The sequence below is a fragment of the Mesoplodon mirus genome, assembly GCF_964341445.2.
Source record: "Mesoplodon mirus genome assembly, chromosome: 3".
NCBI classification, from domain to species: Eukaryota; Metazoa; Chordata; class Mammalia; order Artiodactyla; family Ziphiidae; genus Mesoplodon; species Mesoplodon mirus.
Window position 1 is genome coordinate 46,120,248 of NC_138978.1, and position 22,752 is coordinate 46,142,999.

Below are 22,752 nucleotides of genomic sequence, written 5' to 3' on the forward strand. Positions count from 1 at the left end.
GATTCCAGATTTAGAAATTCAATTCGCTTACTCAAATCCATCCTTGGATGTCTGATGGGCTTCTCTAACATATCAAAAACAGAACTCCTGGCATTTCCCCCACCCCATCTGCTTTATCCTCCATCTTCCCCCCTCTCACTTTCTCTGGCCAAAAAATATAGCATCTTCTTTGACTCTTCTCTTTCTCTCACATCTCATCTCCAAACTGTCAGCAAATTATTTTCTCCTTCCTTCAAAATATACTTAAAAAACTGGCCACGTTTCTCTTCAACCTTGGTCCCAGTCACTTCTCTCTCTCTCCTAGACTGCTGTCTTCTAATTGGTTTCCATTCTTCCACGCATGCTACCTTTCAGTTTATTTTCAGCATAGCAGCCACTGTTAAAAACCTACGTCAGATGATGTCACTCCTCTACGCAAAACTCTGCACTGACTCCTTATCTCCCTTACTGTAAAAACCCAAGTCTTTACAATGGCCCCATGTGATCCCATCTCCCAGCTTCATTTCCTACTGCTCTCTCCCTTGCCCACTCTATTTCAGCCACACTGGCCTTACTGCTGCTTCTCAAACATGTCAGATATGCTCCCTTCTCAGGATCTTTCACTGATTATCCCCTCTTCCTAGAAAGCTCTTCCTCCAAGTATCCACATGCCTCAATCCCCCATCTCTTTGAAGTCTTTGCTCAACTGTTAACTTCTCAGTGAGGCTTTCCTCACCACCACCCACCAACATCTCCCTCCACTGATTCTCCTTCATATACAGCATATAATTTTATTTATTTTCTAGAAGAGCTTTATTGAGATAATTCACATACCATACAATTCACCCATTTAAAGTGTACTAGTCAATGGTTTTTAGTATATTTACAGAGTTGTGGAACCATGACCACAACAATTTTAGAACATTTTTGCCATTGCAAAAAGAAACCCCATACCCGTTAGCAAGTCACTCCCTATTTCCCTCCCCATCACCCCAGCCCTAGGCAACCACCAATCTACTTCTTATCTCTATAGCTTTGTCTGTTCTAGATATTTTATATGAATGGACTCATACAACGTGTTTTTTTGTGACTGGCTTCTTTGCAACTTAGCATGTTTTCAAGTTACATCTGAGTTGGCATAAAATAATTAAATAGCTTTATGAGATATAATTTATACAACCATAAAAGTTGCCCATTGTAAGTATACAATTCAGTGAGTTTTAGTAAATATATACAGTTGTGCAATGATCACCACAATTCAGCTTTATAACACTTCCACAACCTAAAAAGTTCCTTCATACCATTTAGGAGTCAATTCTCATTCCCATTTCAAGCCCCAGGCAACCAGTGACCTGCTTTCTGTTGCTATAATTTTACCTTTTATAGACATTTCATATAAATAGAATCATTTAATATGTAGTCTATGGTAATGTGTAGTCTACTGTATTCTTTCTTTTTTGTTTTGTAGTCTACTGTATTCTTATACCCAGTATATTTTGAGATTCATCCATGTTACTGCATGTATACGTAGTTTGTTCCTTTTTATTGCTGAGTAGTATTCCATTGTATGGATATACATTTGATGGACATTTAGACTGATCCTAGTTTTGGCTACTATGAGTAATAGAACATATTTCCTTCTACTAGAAAGTAAGCTCCATGAGTCCAGGGATATTTGTGAATTTTTTTCACTGCTAAATTCCCAGTTCCCAGTATACAAGAGGTACTCCATTACTATTTAGTGAATGATGAGTAACATAATAAAGATGTTAATTCTCTCCTAATTAATCTATACACTCCAATGGAAATCCTAACAAGATTTTCCAAGGAACCTGAAAAGCTTTGGAAGAACATATTCTAAAACACATTTGGAAGAACAAAGAAAAAAACCAAAAACAGCATTATAAAATATAAAAAGGACTTACCCTATAAGATACTATGAATTACTGGAAAGCTAAGATAACTAAGACAGCCTGGTTTGATTCAAGGATAGACAAACAGATCAAAGGAAGAGAAAATAGAACTTAGACACAGATCTAGATATATACAGAAAAAATGATGCGAAGGCATGCCATTAAAATTGACCGGAGGAAAAGAGAACTAACTATTCAATAAATGATGCTGGGCATACCCGTATGGAAAGAAGAAAAAAATTATAAGTCTCTAAATCATACCAAACAGAAAAATTAATTCCAGGTATATTACAGACCTAATGTGAAAGACAAAACTTTAAAATGTGCAGAAGAAAATACAGATCTCAGTGTAAGAAAGAACTTCTTAAAACAAAAAAAGATAAACCATTTTGAAAATGACATGTTTATTTATTCATCTATGTGCTAGGCCTTATGCTTAATGATAAAGGATACAGAGATTAGGGGCTTCCCTGGTGGCACAGTGGTTAAGAATCCGCCTGCCGGGCTTCCCTGGTGGCGCAGTGGTTTAGAGTCCGCCTGTCGATGCAGGGGACACGGGTTCGTGCCCCGGTCCGGGAAGATCCCACATGCCGTGGAGCGGCTGGGCCCATGAGCCATGGCTGCTGGGCCTGCACGTCTGGAGCCTGTGCTCCGCAACGGGGGAGGCCGCAACAGTGAGAGGCCCGTGTAACGCAAAAAAAAAAAAAAAAAAAAAAAAAAGAATCCGCCTGCCAACGCAGGGTACACAGGTTCGAGCCCTGGTCCAGGAATATACCACATGCCGCGGAGCAAATAAGCCCGTGCGCCACAACTACCGAGCCTGCACTCTAGAGCCCATGCGCCACAACTACTGGAGCCCATGCGCCTAGAGCCCGTGCTCTGCAACAAGAGAAGCCAGCACACTGCAACAAAGAGTAGCCCCCGCTCACCACAATTAGAGAAAGCTTGCGTGCAGCAACAAAGACCCAACACAGCCAAAAATAATAAATAAATAAATTTATTAAAAAAAAACGGATACAGAGATTAAAAAAAAATACAATGGGAAATCTCTGTACAAGGGAGAGTTGAGAGACAGATGAATGCAACCTTGCCATTATCATTACCACCATGAAACATAGCAGCCAAGATGGCCAAATTTACATATCCTCTGACAATTGGGGTTCCTCATTTGAACCAGAGAAGATCATTTGAATGACTATTTTCCCAATTCTCTGAAGAATGGTAAATTACTAGTACCACTGCAGATGGACAGGAGAGAGGTTAATTCATTATATACAAAGGATTCCATAGGGAATTAGGACTTGATTAATTGTCTCCAGGAACCATGGGTGAGAAAGAAGAATGGATTGATAACTCCTAAGGCATGTGTCTGCACGAGGTGGGCAGAGATCTCGAAGAGAGTGAAGTAAAATTGTGAACACAAGTTTCTAAAAGTAACAATATCCTTTAAATAACATACTATTCAAAGACCCCAATGATCATTCATCAGAATAAGAATCTAAGAAAATAGAAGAAAAACTTATCAGAGGTCTCTGAATGATTGCATGACTTATACAAGGTAGCATCATCATCATGATAGCAAACATTTTCAATGGCCCTTACATTGTGCTAGGTACTGTTACACTCATTTACACCCCATATGACAAGTCTATGAGGTAGATACTATTATTCACATTTTACACATGAGAAAATTGAGGCACAGCTGAGCAAGTAACTTGTTCAAAGATACAATTAAGCAAGTGATAAATTCAAACTAGGTTTTAAAAAAATTTTTATTGGAGTATAGTTGCTTTACAATATTGTGTTAGTTTATACTGTACAGCAAAGTAAATCAGCTATACATATACACATATCCCCTCTTTTTTTGGATTTCCTTCTCATTTAGGTCACCACAGAGCATTGAGTAGAGTTCCCTGTGCAATACAGTAGGTTCTCATTTCCCGTTCCAGAGTCTGAGCTCTGCTATATGCTATGCTATACACTGTCTGTAGACTGTTTCACACATGTGCCACTATTTTTCAAATATATGCAGATGCTTCTGTGATTAAATAAGACACTGAACAATGTTTTTAATAATTGCTTTTTAACTTATATTTTCTCAACCAACTGATTAATTTAAAAGTACAACTACTACCATGATGCTTTCCTTAAAAAATTCCCTTAAAAGAGCCAACACAATGGATAATCAATGAAAGACTCTTCTTGGGCTAACATTCCATGAGTCTAGGTGATTACAGATTCATAATGGTGAGCTCTGCTAGTACTTTCTTATTAATTTAGCAGCATGCCTAAATTTTTAACCTTGCTTATACTGTTAACCAATCCACACTCAAAATGGAGATACACCTTTAGATATGCACCTCACATTGGCTCTCAATAGACACATGCTAGTTTTCATTGTCCCTCTCCTGATTCATAATTTATTTTGCCTTTGTTTCTTCCTATTCCAAATGTCTAACTTTCTTAAAAAAATAACTCATTGCAAAGGAGATTTCTTTAATCACTCTGCTATTTCAAAAATATACGATGGTTCCCTCTTATCTATAGGATAAAGTAAAACAGGCTACAAGATACCTTAGAACCTTCAATTCTGGGCCCCACATTATCCTTCCTCTTTTACTACCCTCTTTTCTTCATGGTCACCTGTGCCCCATCCTCAATAGACCCTCTTCTTTCTCCAATAGACAATATACTTCAATGTCCGTGTGCCTTTCCTACACCATCTGCTCTGCCTTGAATGCCCTTCCATACCATTGCTATCTGGAAGCTCACTTTTCATTCTTCAAGGCCCAGCCAAATGTAATATCCTCTGACCCACCTTGAAGTTCCTTTACCTGTGCTCTTACAGCAGTTTGTACCTAACCTCTATTATGACACTTACTACACTGTATTATAGTTACCTCTAAATAATAACCTGCTGAAGGACAGAGCCAATGCCTCATCTTTCTTAGAGGTTCCACAATCTACTACAATACCTCGCACATTCCAGACGATTAATTAGGCAATGATTCGTAACTATCACAAGGATTCTAGTATCTAGGAGAAACTAGTGGGAAACGTGCCTGAGGCTGACAGAAAGGGCTTTATGTTCTTTCAACATACTATGGGAAAGCTTCACTCTGCATTTAAACTACAGCAAAATATTAAAACTAGCCTCTAACTGACCTATAATAAATGCATTTTGTTAAATTAAAATAATATCTAAATTTCTATGCTGATTCAATATTTGTACAGTCAATAGACCAAGACTGATTTGACATTTAAAATTTCCAGGGACTTCCCTGTTAGTCCAGTGGTTAAGACTCCATACTTCCAATGCAGGGGACCCGGGTTCAACTGCTAGTTGGGGAATTAAGATCCCACATCCTATGTGGCACAGCCAAAAAGTTTAAAAAAATTTTTAAATAATAAAATTTCCATTATATGGAAATAATCTTTACTGATTTAGCACGTCACTGTGGCATATACCTTTCTCATGCTTTTAAACTTATGAATTTCTTTTTTTACATTTATATTATATTCTATTCTTACTCTTCAGGAAGGCATAGTAACAGCTTCACTTTAATGCAGTAGCTTGAAAAACTACAGTGGTTTGAAAAATTCTCATAATTCAATTACAAAATATTTTGAAAGCATGCCACCTGCAGATCTGAAGTAATTTTATATTTGGGAAAACAATCCACTGTCAATACTCTGTTCATAAAATTATTATATGGTTTATATATAATGATATACTGATCCAAAAAGCATTTTTTAAGAAATGCTTAATAGGAATAGGAAAAATATGTTACTTATTCCCATCTTCGAATATTCTAGTCTAATTTCCTACCCTCTCAAACCCCGAAGAAAAATCTTGGACTTCACATCACTAATAATACCTAGTCTTTATAAATAGATGTAATTATGATGTCTCTACTTACATTGTAAGTACAATTAAGAAAAATAAAATTTGCCTTAAAAGGGTCATGTAATGTAAGAAAATGTCTAGGACATAATGCTAATTTTTAAAAGTTGAATACAGGGACTTCCCTGGTGGCACAGTGGTTAAGAATCTGTCTGCCAAGGCAGGGGACATGGGTTCGATCCCTGGTCCGGGAAGATCCCACATGCTGTGGAACAACTAAGCCCGTGTGCCACAACTACTGAGCCTGCGCTCTAGAGCCCGCAAGCCACGACTACTGAAGCCTGCACACTCTAGGGCCCGTGGCAACTACTGAAGCCCGCGCACCTAGAGCCCGTGCTCTGCAACAAGAGAAGCCACCGCAGGAGAACCCCATGCACCGCAACGAAGAGTTGCTCCCACTCGCCGTAACTAGAGAAAGCCCGCGCGCAGCAACGAAGACCGAACGCAGACAAAAAATAAAAAATAATAAAAATTAAAAGTTGAATACAAAGGCATATACAGTATAATGGCAAATAAATATAAAGCCATTTATATACATTCATAGAAAATATAGCAAAATGTTACAATGGCTCTCCCTGGAACGTGAAATTGTAGGGTTTCTTTCCTTTTATATTTTTCTTTATTTTACATGATTACTAGGGACCCATGTTACCTTTATAATCATAAAATGTCAAGTTTGCAGTTTTTTAAGTATCACATACCTCTCATGGTTTCATACCAATATAAAAATATTCCAACATAACTGAATTTTTATGTACGAACTACCAATAGTGGGATTGATGCTGGTTTCCTTTAATAAAATGAACCAGATTTCAAAACTTGCATTTTAGAGTCACTTTAAACGCACCCCTAGAAGAAAAGTTTATGCAAGAGGAAAGGGAATAAACAAGCCAATATAATATTTACTCATTCTTGCCCTTTCTCTTCCAAAGAGCAAACACGTTCACTCAAATTTCCCAACCTCACTCCTTTTTTTTTTTTTTTTGCGGTACGCGGGCCTCTCACTGTTGTGGCCCCTCCCATTGCGGAGCACAGGCTCCGGACGCGCAGGCCCAGCGGCCATGGCTCGTGGGCCTAGCCGCTCCGTGGCATGTGGGATCCTCCCAGACCAGGGCACGAACCGGTGTCCCCTGCATCGGCAGGCGGACTCTCAACCACTGAGCCACCAGGGAAGCCCCCTACCTCACTTCTTAGCTACAGTAAAAAATCCACCTAGTAACACAAAAGCACAGGCCTTAAGCGAAAGGTTACTGAGAAACTACCTCACATTAGTGATATATTTTAAGCTGGATAGATGTCCATATTAAAATTAATTATAATTAATGTTTCTCCATGTCTCATCTAAATATGAAAAAGATCTTCTCCAAAAAAAAATTCCAACATTAATCCACACACACAAAGGTCTTCTTTTTCAGTAAGCAAACTTAGTAAACTGCACAAAATCAAAATGAACAGATGCAAACATACACGTGAACAAGAATAAGAATCAAACTTCACTGTAAAATTACTTGGTAGGACTACTACCACTGTAATGCATTTTCACAAAAGTTTCAATATCCAAATATACTTGGCTATTTTATTTTGGTACAGACTTGCTTATCCTGAGACTAAGTAAAGGCAACAGATGTACATCTCCCGCCCTGCCCCCACCTCCTGCCCACCCTTGACTAGGGCAGCAGCAGGTTCTCTTGCAAACAGTGTCTTCCACTAAACTAGGATAACTTTCTTTTAATCTTAAGGTAGCCCTTTGGGAAAATCCTCTCCTGAATTAGTGTGCAACCTCAGTTACTATCAAATGCCATTTCATCAAGTGAGTGACTAAAGACATTTGCAGATGCCTTCCTAGTTACGCTCTACTTTCCATGATCATGCTCTACTTGCTCACCTGTGTCATCAACAACAAAAGAAAAGAGGATAGCAGCGATTAGAAAATGGCAAGGATAAAGTGAACAAGACTACTGTAATGCGTTGCCAAGGTCTGTTTTAGAAAAATACCAAAGCAAGCCACATCCAAGGCTCCTCATCCAGGAATGAAGGGATCCCTGAACTGGGATATTGGCTTTATTTTCAAGTAAATTTCAAAAAAATAAGAAAAATAAAAATAAATTTCAAGGGAAGTGTCCTATTTTCTAGAAATCACACAAGTTAAAGAAAATGATAAATTTGTCCCCATTCCTCCATATTCCCTGAAGTGCTACGGGGGGTATTGGAAATAAAATTTAAACAAATACATAAAAACTCTCAGTTATATTTAAGAATAAAATAATTCATTTTAGCAACCCAAGTCAGTTGTACAACTAAAGAGGTAAATCTATGAAACATGAATACATTTGTATCTGTTTCATATAAATACAGAGTAAAAAATAAACAACAGGACACTAATTTATGAATAAAACTTAAAAAAAAAACCAAACCATATATACAGTATATCTGTACTTGTACACTAGTATATCCATACTTGAAGAACTATTAAAAAGAACAAAGGTAATTTGAAGTATTTTGGTAATCTTACAGATAATGCTATTTAAGTGATTAAAAAAAAATTCTACAGACTAGTCCAAAACTAGAAATAATCAGGTACATTCGTTATGTTGGCCTAATTCTCAAAATGGAAGTTATAGGAATATTCTTTTTTTTAAAATTTATTTATTTTTGGCTGTGTTGGGTCTTTGTTGCTGCGCGTGGGCTTTCTCTAGTTGGGGCGAGCGGGGGCTACTCTTCGCTGTGGTGTGTTCTCATTGGGGTGGCTTCTCGTGTTGTGGAGCATGGGCTCTAGGCACGTGGGCTTCAGCAGTTGTGGCACATGGGCTCAGTAGCTGTGGCTCGCGGGCTCTAGAGTGCAGGCTCAGTAGTTGTGGCGCACGGGCTTAGCTGCTCCGTGGCATGTGGGATCTTCCCGGACCAGGGCTCGAACCCGTGTCCCCTGCATTGGCAGGAGGATTCTTAACCACTGCACCATCAGGGAAGCCCCTAGGAATATTCTTCATATAAAAAAGTACCAACTATAGAGCAAGATGTTTAAGTCAAAAACCAGAAAGGGAGTCTATTAAACTAGGGTAAATGTTAGAAAACCCTACTAACAGCCTGCCTTTATTTCTCAATCATATGCTTCTCAGCATGTTCTAAGAACATTATCGCCAGGAAAAGAATGTTGAGCTCATGTATCTAATTTTATTTCTACCCAAAATAAGTCATCCTTCTTCATCTAGGGGAAAAAAATATGGGCAATTACTATGAACTACTAAATCTTTACTGATAAAGTTTAAATAATTGGGAGCTTCTCTCTCTTGAAGGTAGTATGAACAATATGGAAATGTCTGACTCTTCATGATACCAACTGTGCTCCCAATCCATTCTGCCTGTGGTTACTGAGTGTGTGTTGCCCTATTTTTAATTTCACGCACAAAATGGAAGTTTATTCATTTCTACTGTCAATATCTTCCTTAAATTTGCCTCCATCTAAGAATACATTACCATACATAGTGAAAAGTAAGATCCAAGGTACAATTTCTAAGCTTAAGGAGCTCACAATATAAGCTATAAGATATTGGAATCTACATACATACACATTAAAGTAGTACAATAAGGTAACGTACTGAATGTGCCATATATGTGTAAACACACTCCTCTGGGAGTTCCAATACAGGAAAGACAGGTATAGACTGAAGGGACAGAGAAGAGAAAGTTTAGAAAAGTGGTGAGTTTGAGCTGGACTTTAAGCCATGGGTAGAATTCACATAAGCAGGGGGGTAAGGAACATTCTAGATTGCAACAACAAAAGGTATAAGGGTGAGAATAAAAAAGAGCATGTGTATGGCGCACAGTTCAGAGGCAGGCAATCAAAAAATAAGTAGTACAAGAGGATGGCCTCTAATTTTTTTTCCAATTCCAATATATCCATGAGGATGACATCCTCCCATTATTAACAGTGGCAGGGGGCAGGAGTAAAGATTTTCACAACTGAGAGTCATAACTAAAATTGGTTTAGGAAGAAAGGCAGGAGGAGGATGGAATAAGCACTTACATCTGACGTCAAAATTTCAGATGTTAGGTGATAAGGGTGGCAGTAGTGAGAAAGAAAAACACTGACAGAAACAGGAAAGTTCAAAACTTGAAGCCAATTTTTTTCAACAAGATGAGACTCATTTTAGATATACTGGCTTTGAAATGATAAACCTCAAAATGCCTTACTGGAGATGTCAGACTGGCACTCAAGAGAACTGAAGGTTTGACAAATATTTGTGAGTTATCAGTATATGGATGACAGGGGGTATGGAAAAGGGAGGAAAGAGGGGTTCGGAGTGTGTCCATCTGTCCCTGGCAAAGGCAACAGAAGCAAAAGGTCAAAGAGGTAGGGCTATGAATATCTAGGAGAATGCAACCCAAGAAATCAGTAACTAATGTAGGAAGGACCAATGGATTTGGCCTTAAGATTATTCTTGGTCCTGGGGAGATAAATTAAGCACAATGGTATGGGTGAACAGGAAACTAAGTAGGGTTACTGAAAAGCTAGGAAGGGGGAAAAGGGCCACACAAAGAAACAACAACAGAGAAAGATAGGCTGGTAGCTAAAGTGACAGCAACAACAACAACAAAAAAGGTATTTTCAAATTGTTTAGTCCTATAGCAGATAGCCATGTGAAGATAAAAGTCAGAGGAGAGGGCTTCCCCAGTGGCGCAGTGGTTGAGAGTCCGCCTGCCGATGCAGGGGACACGGGTTCGTGCCCCGGTCCGGGAAGATCCCACATGCCGCGGAGCGGCTGGGCCCGTGAGCCATGGCCGCTGAGCCTGCACGTCCGGAGCCTGTGCTCCACAACGGGAGAGGCCACAACAGTGAGAGGCCCGCCTACCGCAAAACAAACAAACAAACAAACAAAAAAAGTCAGAGAAGAGCATGATGATGAAGGGAGAGTAACAAAGAAATGACAGTAAGATATATACTACTACTATTAATTAGAACATATACTGAACGCTTACCTTGTGCCAATCACTCTGAGGCACTTTACCTGCATTATATCATTTTATTCTAACAGCAAACTGTTTGGTATTTTTATTATCTCATGTTACAGAAGAGAAAACTAATGTGTAGAGTGGTTGAATTTCTTCCTTAGGATCTCAAACCTTGGAAGAGCCAGAACCAGGAACTGAATTAAGTTTGTCTGACACCAAGTCATTTCCTATAAACTTCTATGCAAAACAGAAAAGCATACATATGAGAGGGTGAATTCCTAAATATGTGTTGACTACCTGAAGAAAATTTTTAATAAAACTGTACATATGCAGTTTAAGGTAGGAAAGAATGTGGGTCTACCTCCTCCCTGTAACAACAACAAAAGCTCAAACCATAAACATTTGAGATAGAACATCCTTTTACAGTTTCCCCTCCTTGGATCATTTTGGGCCTAATTTCTCCATGGAACTTGACAAACTAGCAGTGTACATCATATGAGTTAAGTGATCATCTCACGACATAAAATAGGAAGTTACCTGCTGGTTTGCTCTTTAAGAAAAAAGTCTTGAACTGTAACTTTTCAAGATGGTAATTCATGGGAATACATACAGGAAACAAACAGGTAGAAATTAATTATGTAGCAGATTTTCTAATTTAACTGAATTAGGAAGACTATATAAATGCTAAAAAAAAAAACCCTAATCTTTTGGCACTTTGGTCACATCTAAAGAGGCTTTGAAAGTTTGGTTTCTGTACTTGAGATATGAGCTCATATAATCACTATCTGTGACTTTATAAATATGGAGAAAAGCAAGAATACTCAGAAAAGCCAAGTTTGGATTAGGCAGAAAGACATTTACTGATGGTCAATATTCCCTTACTTCTCCCTTGATGTCTTCATTTTGGCATTATTCATTAGCACCTACATTAGAAAGTGGGGTCAGAAAGAAGCAGTGAAGTTCTTTGATTCTGAAAGTTATTAATAAGCTCTAGTAAACTGCCTTTTGCCAGAGAAATTAGAAAATAAGCATTAGGAGTTCAAGTTAGTTACAGATCTTAATTATTCATGTTATTCCTAGTCTGTGCCTCATTACCAATGGCTAAATCAGAGTTAACTCAATAGGTAATACAATATACTTGTAACCATTTTCGGGTAAGTTGTCTTGCTCCAGAAAATTGAAAATAATCACTAAAATGAAAAGTTTTAAATACTTGTAGATGTCAATTATCCATGTTATTCTTAATCTAGTATCTCATTACCATGGACAATACAACACCTGTATTGGGGTGGAATGAGTAATGAATCCACTACTGCAAAGCTTTAATCCTATGTTTTTTTTTCAATGAACTTGCACACTCAACCATTAGAACTTGGCCTATACTAACCATGCCCCAAGATATCTTTTATTTACAGCACCTTATGCAAAAAAATTCAACAATTTAGACTTCCTCTGCCAAGCACACATTTTGGATTCGGCAAAGCTTAAGGATTAACATATACCTTACCATCAACACTAAGTAAGTAAAAGAAGGACAAGCATATAACAAAGCAATTTTGACTGATAACAAAACTTCTATAAATATAAGGAATCAAAAATTCGAGGGTAGCCGATTTAGCCTGAAAAGAACACTGTAAATTTTAGTGTTCTCCCAAAGTGGCTATTTAAAATTCACATCCTCAAAAGATGCAATAGTGAAAAACCATAGATAGATGTACACAAATAAAAAAATATTGTCTACTGCAAAAACCTTTGTACTTTGAAACATTATCTGGCTAAATTTAGAAGCTGTCCAATATTATATCAGTAACTATATCTATCGCTTCAGATTGAGAAAACTTTTGAGATTATTTTATCTTCCATTCTTAATCTATTTTCAGCAATAACTGCTTAAAGTCTATGACTCTTGCATTTCTTAAGAAGCTCAAAAATTGCACAAAAATAATGTAATTGAGGTAACCATTCCATATCTCACTACCACAAAGAGAAATATATTAATGATGGTCTCTTAACTTTGTATCACCTTTAAGAAAATTCCAGAATAATAAGTACAATAATGGAATCAACTTTTAATAAGAAGTCTCTCTCTCTGGCTTCTTCCTCAGCCTCTCAGTAAATCATTCTCCCCACCCTAGCATGGTCCACCTGTCAGACAATCTCTGGTGAATGTATTACATTAAAACAAAATAATGGATCTAACAATTTTAGAGCTTTTGCCCATTTCAAACTATTAGGACAAGGAAATCCAACATACAAGTAACATGTTAAGAAATGCCCATCCATGAGCTCTTACTGGCAGCTGCTACCAGTGCTTCGATATCCAACCTCCTGTATGTGCTGGTGTGGCATTTAAGAAACGGCACTCCAATAACACGATCACATGCATTGCTTACTGCTCTAAATGCAACACTGACCAATTTTCTGTATTTTTAATGTTTGAAATACCTCTTTTGTGTCATTTCCCAATCAGAAACTGAAGTTTTATTGTCTTTTCTATTTGTAAAATGAAGCTACTTAGCACTTAGTGAAAATGAATTAAATCTCTTTATGCCAAAGTTTAAGATATCCTGGCTACTAAGCAACTTATAAAATACTACTGTAAATTGTTCCATATCATTTCCCACCCTATCAGTATTATAAGAGACAGTCCTTCAAAATACTAGGTCTCCTAGCTAACAAAATCTCACACCCATGAAAAAGCAATCTGCGTTTTCATGATGATGATGATGATGATCTCACTCATTCAGTTTTATTGGTGTAATAATATTTATATCATAAGTCATTCAAACTTACCTTTAAGGATATAATATGCAGATAAATATCATCTTAAAATACCTTTAAAGCTAGAAATTTACACTGAAAAATACTGCTTGATCATTGTAGTGTAATCTTTGCAGGCCAGAATTAGGAGAAAAATAATCATTTTGCAAAAGATAAAGATTTATATCACATAAATAATAGGCATTCCCTTGACCTACTCATCAATACCACAACCATCACACAGTAAACGACCCCATACATTTAAAATGAATCCTCCTAAATCAGATATGGAATACTGAATTTTACAGTTCACATACCTGAACCTCGCTTGTTCTCTGTTTAATAGTATCTTCTTTCTCCTTAAGGTCCTGTTCCACATTATTCTTTTCCCTAGAAGACCAGCAAACAATGCAAGAATATTTAAGAACATCAGCTACAGCCGGTATGGTTATCCATCCTCCTAATCCTGAATCGTTTTTTAAATACATAGTGAAACATTCAATTTTTAAATGAAGGGCAGATTTTTCTACCCTCTTTTAATTATTTATGGAATAGAAATCAATATAAGCTCTGTTTGTAAAAAAAAAAATCGCTTTCTCACTAAAATGTGGTGAAGAGAGAATAGATTAAAAAAGGAAGAGGAGAAAAATAATCAATGAAACACTCAGGTTTCACTGATCTCACTGTTGCTATGGAAATGCTGCCCAATGAAAATTGCTGGTAAAAAAAAGGAGGAGTTGCATCAGCTCGGAAGCTTAACCCTTAAGTATCACTGTCAAATAAAATGAAAATGGCTAATAGAAACAGTCAACAATATTAGGGAAAAGGACATTTACTGAAGTGTTAATTTCCTCTTAAATCTCACTTGTGTGCACCAATTTTAGAATGAAACAACAGAGAAAATAGAAAAAGACTGTCAAAACACAGGCTATTTGCTCTATTAAATACCACATCTGCTCAAAAGCTATTTTAGGACCACCCATAAATACCAATTGATCAAATATATGACAATGTACACTAAGTAAAAAAAGAATCACATTAGCATTTATCTCTTTCTGCTCTTCAGGTCAAACATGTTAGGATCCACTTTTAGTTCGAAACATCATTATCTAAAGTCTTATATGCTTCCATCAGAGCTGGATTCCTAAACTGAATCTTAAGCAACCTTAGATTCAGAATTACAAAACAGAGCTATTTTTTTTGACATAATAAATTTAAATGCCCGTTTGTACTGCAATCTACCCACCCCACCCCCACTCCTTTCACTTTCTTTTTCCACAAAATGAGAGGAAAAAGCCATAGATTTCTGCAGCAATACATTTTTGGGGTGGGGGAAAGGTAAAAGAAGGCAATAAGAAGGGAGGATGCCATTCAATAAGTCCTCCAGATTAGTACTGCAGAGTTTCTTCTTAGAGCTTCATGACTATATTTCAGTTTCATCCCAGACATAACCCAAACAGAGGCTCAGCCTCCATTAAGCTGAGACATAAAGTAAAGTGAGAAAATCACACCAAAGGAGATACTTAAGGGACAACTACATGCTACATTTATATTTCTCACCTTTTTTGAGGTGAGATTTTAAATGTAGACAAAAATCAACTGTTTTGGATATGCAGGTGCAATGCTCTTAAGATTTATATGGGAGGAAAAAAAGCACAATAACATAGCTACTTGTATACTGTTACTTTTAAATACTTGAGATGGCCAAGGAGCTCACTAACCATTTGTCAGATGGGTCAAAATGTGGGTCAAGATGTCAGTGGAGATTTTAAACATTCTCTTAGCATGTGAATCATTGCTGCAGCCCGTTACTCCCACAATACCTCAATCTACTAATTAAGCAAAGCTCATTCCCCACTTCCAATCCTTATAAAATTAGATAAAATTGAAAACTAGAAAAACACAGGAAGAAACATCTAAATATACTCCACAAATTCTGCAAGTGCAATCTTAGAAATTTTTCCTTTCCTCCTTATGTGAGCAGAAGAGTGTTTTCAGTCCTGCCGCAGCATGTCAAAGATTAGTCACATGAAACACTAGCCTCCTCCCTTCATCCCAAATCCTCAGGCATTCCACACTAGGTCAATATCAGCTCAGCTCCTCCCTTCTGACAGTAGATAATGACAAAAACAGAAGACGCAACATGGTATCATAGACGAAAACTGCACACACTAATGTGCATGTTTGTATTCAATCCTCTCCTGCTCCCCTGTTAACTGCTGTCACTGTGCCTGGTCAGAAGATAAAGTGTGCATGCAGGAAAACAGGGCTGCAAGAAGGCAGTGAGCTGACTTAACACAGCCAAGACACAAGAATGGGAGAGCAAAAGAAGGAAGCTCACTTAGTGGAAAAAGAAAACATTACAAAGGACTCTCAGCTCTAACCAGCAGTCTATGTTTGGCTAAAATGGAGGAAGCTTAGGAAGTACAAACTTCTCTTCATAATTTTGGGTGTGGCAGGGGTGTGGAGTGGTGATGATGTCAAACATCCTGAAGGCCATTCTCAACTAAATAAAATATGGGAATCTTTAGCGATTAATTTCTCTTAGTCTGAGATCAATTAAACTTAACTTTCAATCCACTTTTATCTAGTAAAATTCTGGTCTCATAAGTCCTTTTATTACCAAAACCAAGTAGTATAACATAAGTACTAAACAGAAAACTTTAAAAATAATAAAATGACCAGTTATATGACTTTCGATAAAAAACATTATTAATGAAAATCTGTCCTATAAACCAGACTGAAAATCAAATAATTTTCTCATTAATTTAGATTATAATTTCAGAGATACGAAATTGTTATACTATGGTATTCCATAGACACTTAACCTCTATAGCTTCTTCTCATTTCAGGCAAGTAAACATATCTAAACACACATTTAGGCACACTAACGATGGTTGACCATGTTCTTTACATTTTCCTCTCTTTCAAACAACAAGTATATTTTTCTAAAGGTGATGGATACATTAGTCAATACAAGAATATCCAAGCATTCTGTTTAACATTAGTAATTTAAAATTTTAATTCTTTTCAAGATTCTGTGCCACAATAAAAAGACATTTAGATGCAGCTTCCTAAGGAGCCCACCAATATATGTGGGTAAGACAGACATATACTTCAAAACAGGTGTGTGAGCATTTTGCCGCTTATCTTGGACATCAGGAAAAGCTATTGCCTTCACCTTAGTAACTTCTAAAAAAGGGAAATGATCCTATACACCCTCCATTTTAGACTCTCTCTCTGGCCCTATTCACTCCCAAGATGACAGCACATCCTGAGGAATCCACAAATACCAAAGCTATAAAGAAAGGCCAGAGAAAGGGCTCCCTGGTGTTCCAAAAGTTGACTGCTCTGATTCCATGGAAACTAGAATCTGAACCAGGAAGAAATGCAAAGCCCAAGCTAAGCTTTCAGAAGCCTAAAGTTGACAACTGCATAAACCTACTATGAAGTAGGCAAAAGCGACTCACAAGACTGGAGACCAGAATTCTAATCTGGCTCTACCATGAAATAGTTTTTCTGACTCTGATTATTATTTTTCACTCTGCAGATGCTGATATCTCTACCATCTTAAGATTTGTAAGGTGAAATGTACAAGGTATCAAGTAATTACGAAAAAAGCAGGCTTTGAGCCTATGCTATGGTTTTGTTTTACTCATAATATTAACACTACTTAGAATTTTAAATAGTATTGATGGAGTAATTTTTAAATTTGTTAAAAGGAATTATGGGGTACAAGACAGTTTATAAAACATTGATCTTGTCTTAATAATCAAAGTAATTGCTGGCTACTTTTAGAAACTTATTATATGATTTTCAAAGCATAAGACTTGGAGTAAAATATAGTCCAGAATTCAGATACTGGTTTCATAACAGGTCATCTTTGTTAAATCACTGTAGCAACAGCTGTTTGTTCTGGCTGACACTCCCTTCTCCTAGTACTCAGCAATCTTTCTTTTAGGAGACTGCTCCTCTCTCCCTATTACCTTTCTACCCATATAGTTCAAGTAGAAAATGCCATCTTTTTACAGACTCAAACTCTCTGAGTAACAACTGGCCAGGGATTAGCTCCTGACCAAAGCTTAACCAGTCACAGCTTCCCACCTCATAATCACAGGAATTACCTCAAGATTGGGCCCATGATCAAAGCCAAGGTGGTTAAAATCTTTATCTAGGATGCCTTTATTTGGAATTAATGGAAAACCACTATTACCACTACCATATCTACTACTACTACCACTAACAATAACAATTATTGAAACCAAAACTTATTAAGTATTTACTATATGATAGGTGTTATGTGATAAGTACTTTACATGGATTATTTCATTCATTCTTAAGAAAAATCATTCCTGTGAAATGATGAAGGTGGGCAAATGTAGGTCAAGATGTTGTTGGCATTTGCTGTCTCTGTCTAAAGAATAATAAAATTTTTATACAAAGAAGCAGAGGTGAAAGGCAGGAGACAGAGAAATTTGGAAGGGCTTAAGCCCTGGCTATCACCCTCTGTGATAGTTAATTTTATGTACTAACTTGGCTAGGCCATGGTACCCAAATATTTGGTCAAACACCAGTCTGGATGTTGCTATAGAGGTATTTTTTTAGATAAAATTAACATTTAAATCAGCAGACTTTGAGTAAAGTAGATACCCTCCAGAGTGTGGTGGGTCTTACCCAATAGTTTAAGGCCTTAAGAGAAAAAAAAACTGAGGCTTCCCCAAGGAAGAGGCAATTCTATTTCCAAACTGTCTTTAGACTTGAGCTACAACATGAACTTTTACCTGAGTCTCCAGCTTATCATCCTGTTCTAGAGATTTTAGACTTGCCAGCTCCACAACTGTGTGAGCTAATTCCTTAAAGTAAATTGAAGGTAATATCTACTTTACATATCATACACAAACATTGTTGTGAGGAGTAAAAACGAGAATACACAACGGTACCCAATATATCCTTATGCAACTTTAAAACCTATGTATTGATTTAACAAACAAATACTGAATTCTACTACATACCTGTCACTGTGCTGTACTTCAGTGATACAAAAAAACAATGAGACAGACACTTTCCATTAAGTGTATGTGAGGGGTTGGGCAGGAGAACATAAAAAGGTAACTGCAATGCAGGGTACTGGGTGCTACAACAGGTAAGTACAAGGTGCTGTGGGAACACAGAAGATGGGTACCTGACTCTGGAGAGGGTATGAAAAGGCTTCCTTGGTATCAGTGAAGGCAGGATTATGGAACTGCAAAAATAAGCTGTGCAGACAGCAAGTGGTATATTTATCATATGGTATTTCAAAAGAAATTATTCCAGCCTGGGAATGCTTTGTGACAGAAAACCTTGAAGACTCAGTTAAGACGAGACTTCAGTTAAGCCCTGAAGGAAAGCATCAATGTTGGGTAGAAAAATGGCATTTCAAATGCAAGGGAGAGCTTATGCAAGAAAGCAAAAAGGATGTCAGTACAATGGCAGACTAAGAGGTAAACCAAGAAGAAAACTTCCCAAATTTGATGAAATACACACATCTACAACCCAAGAAGCTCAATGAACGCCAAGCAGGAAAACCCAAAGGAACTCACACTGAGACAATTATAATCAAATTGTTGAAAGACAAAGACAGAATTTTGAAAGCAATAAGAAACGAAAGACTTTTCATGTACATGGGATGAAAAATAAGGTTACCATTGGATTTCTCAGCAGAAACCTTGAAGGCCAGAGGCAGTGGGATGACATATTTAAAATGCTGAAATAAAAAAGAAACTGTCAACTGAAAATACTCTATCTGGAAAAACTGTCCTTCAAAAATGAGGGAAAAATTAAGATATTCCCAGATAAACAAAAGCTGAGGATTTCATTACCATTAGACTTGTGCTATAAGAGATGCTAAAGGGAGTCCTTCAGATTGAAATGAAAGGAGACTACTAGACAGTAACTTGAAGCCATATGAAGGTATAAAGATCTCCAGTAAAGGTAGATACATGGACAAAACCAAAAACTAGTACTACTGTAATTTTGGTTTACAACTCCCCTTTATATTTTCTGTAAGATTTAAAAGACAAATGCATAAAAAATAATTATGAAGCTATGTTAGTGGATATATAATGTATGAAGATGTAATTTATGACATCAACAACATAAAGTGGAAGGGACAGAATTTACAGAAGTAGGATTTTGTATACCATCAAAGTTAAGTTGATAGCAAGTCCAATTAAATCATTCAGTTTGGGATGATAAAATTCTGGAGATGAACAGTGGTGACAGCTGTGTAACAATGTAAATACACCTATGCCACTGACCTGTATGCTTAAAAATGGCTAAAATGGTCAACTTTATGCTATGTATATTTTACCACAGTGAAAAAATTAATAAAAAGGAAAGCACAGAGGTGAGAAAATTCTAGACAGCAGACTAATTTATCTAAGATGGAGGGTTCATGTGTGGTAAATAAAGCTGGAATGGTAGATCAGGGTAAGATTATAAACGAACTTCAGTACTGGGTAAAACACACAGACTTTTAATTCACTGGCAATGGGAGTCCCTAAAGATTTCTGAGCTGTGCTTTTTTGAACTCTGAATGGCATTATTTAACAACATAGCTCTTCTTTCTCTGCTGGCTTCTGCTCTGTGGGGGAAGAGAGGAAGCAGAGGCTCTTATTACTGAGAAAGCTGATGACAATTGCTAGAAAGGCAATAGAACACTCTGACTCTGCTTATCTTGGGAACTGTCAGAAGTCTTGAGCTAGATTAGAGTAACAACTACAGACAGTTGATAAGAAAATTCTGGCGTGTAATTCAAACCAGTCTGAAAGTTAGATGGTCCTTCACTCTAAGAATTCATATTTAGTTGATAAAAACTTAAGTTTAAGTTTGAGAGTAAATAAAGACAGTGATTTGTACCTTATGTTTTTAATTTCTCTTTGCCTTAAATATATAATCATTACATAACTATATATTATTTCATTCTTTCAACAAACAGCTATTGAGTATCTACTACATGCCAAAAAAGACTAAACCAGGGCCCCTACTTACCGTTTGCTGGGAAAACAAACATACCCATTAATTATAAAACTGTTAAGATAACTGCTATAGGGACTTCCCTGGTGGCGCAGTGGTTAAGAATCCGCCTGCCAATGCAGGGGACACGGGTTCGATCCCTGGTCCGAGAAGATCCCACATGCCACAGAGCAACTAAGCCTGTGTGCCACAACTACTGAAGCCCGTGCGCCTAGAGCCTGAGCAACACAACGAAGAGCAGCCCCCGCTTGCCACAACTAGAGAAAGCCTGTGCGCAGTAATGAAGACTCAATGCAGCCAAAAATAAATAAATTAATTAATTAATTAAAATATTGCAACAAATTCAATAAAGACTTTAAAGAAAAAAAAGATAATTGCTATAAAAGTTTAAGTGCATTCAGTCCTATGGGAAAAACTAAACTTCTTAGTTCTAAGAGGTTGGCTTTTTTAATGAGCTTTAGTTTTGAAAAAAAAAGTCCGAATGTATTCACAGGGATAAACTGTTGAAAGCCTAACTGGAATCAGGAGAAAACACAAACTTGGGGTATGGCTCACATTACCACTGCCCTGTCAGTGGCAGAATCCAAAATTAGATGTTTCACTTTTTAAAAGGAGAAATGAAAGTTTATTTTGCAAACCCCAAATAATTAATTTATTCTACTTATCTAGCAGAACAAAATGAGATGAAAAAACTCAAAGAAAAGAAATGTAAGACTAGAACTTGGTTTTCGTAATTAAAAAAAAAAAGGATAATAAAGTTGATGGGGATGACTAATTTATATTATATCTAGAAATACTTCGGCACAATTCCTACCACACAATAAGTGCTTAGTAAATGTCGGCGATCATCATCATCATCATCGTCATCATCATACAATTTACTAGTATACAAGTGGAACATTTACTGGCTTTTTGGAAAGTTGTAATAAAGCATCCAGAGTGATGGCAGTTAAACTTAAGTATGTTGGTAGAGACTGACTCCTAAATCCTTCAGGAGCTGAAATTTCTTGGTAGATATTTGTTTCCCAAAGACAAACTGAAACACATTCTAAAAAGTATTGCTCTCTTAAAAGAGGTAAGTGCCCCTTAATAAGCTACCAGTGCCACAAAATAATACAAGCAAATAAAACGTAATTTTTATAGAAAACAACTGATTCAGACCAGAGTGGTCCAAGAGAAATATGACACACATGTAATCTTAAATGATCAAATAGCTATATATTACAAAGAAACAAGTGAAATTTATTTTAATATGTTTTATTTAATCCAAGATATCCAAAATATTTACATTCTTCTTTTGAAATCCAGTATATTTTATACTAATAGCACATCTTAATTTGGATTAGCCATATTTCAAGCGCTCAATAGCCACATGTGGCTAGTGGCTGCTGTATTAGCACAGACTCAGACTTGAGCAAGGAGAGTTTCAAATAAGGGAAGTCTCCCTAAGCAGAGGTTTTAAATATGAGCCATGTACTTTACGTGAAAACGAATTAAGGTGCCTCCTTATTACCAAACAAACGCATACTACAATGTAGAGCTTCGATTACTCAATCAGTAACGCCATTGCTGATGTAGTCACAATTGAGACCTTCTAGCATCAGTATCACAGAGCCAGAAACAGATCACATTGGATTTTATAAGCAAAAGAATTCCAGATTCGACAGTATAAGCAATGCTCTCTCCAGAGCTAATGTTTTCTCACAGTATTTGAACTAAACTAAACCAAAAACATAATTAAAAAAAAATTCAAACCATATGCTAACATTGCCTGAAATATTTTTTTAAAAATCAGTTCTTATATACGATTGAGGTAGAGATCTATATATTTAGGAACACAGATTCTGGCTGCCGAGCTACACAGTTCCAGTCTCCAACTAGGGAAGAGAGTGCTCATTCAGCTATTCCAACCAATGTCTGCTGAGTACCTTTCAGTGAATGCTGTGCTCTAAGTGCTGAGCTAGGTTTGGGGGATGATGATGATGATTACTAACATGCATTGAAAATTTACCATGTTCCAGGAACTGTACTAAGCATTTTACATGGGATTATTCATATTTCTATTTTACAGATGAAGAAACTGAGGCACAGATAGTTAAGTAACTTGTCTAAGTCATGTCAGGAATCAAACCAGGCAATCTGGTTACAACGCCCATGCTCTGAAATAATACTACACTATACTGCCTAATTAGAAATTTTAAGAGACAGTTGGTACTATCACACAGAGCTCAG

The 22,752-nt window shown here is 36.9% G+C and overlaps 1 protein-coding gene across 1 annotated transcript in view; it reads right to left on the reverse strand.

Moving 5' to 3' along the window:
- EPS15 (epidermal growth factor receptor pathway substrate 15) overlaps window positions 1-22,752 on the reverse strand; it is a 170,222-nt gene that overhangs the window by 54,246 nt on the left and 93,224 nt on the right. The window contains exon 13 of the mRNA XM_082613362.1: window positions 13,824-13,896. Coding sequence (XP_082469488.1) covers window positions 13,824-13,896 — 73 coding nt within the window. The remainder of the gene's footprint in view (window positions 1-13,823; window positions 13,897-22,752) is intronic.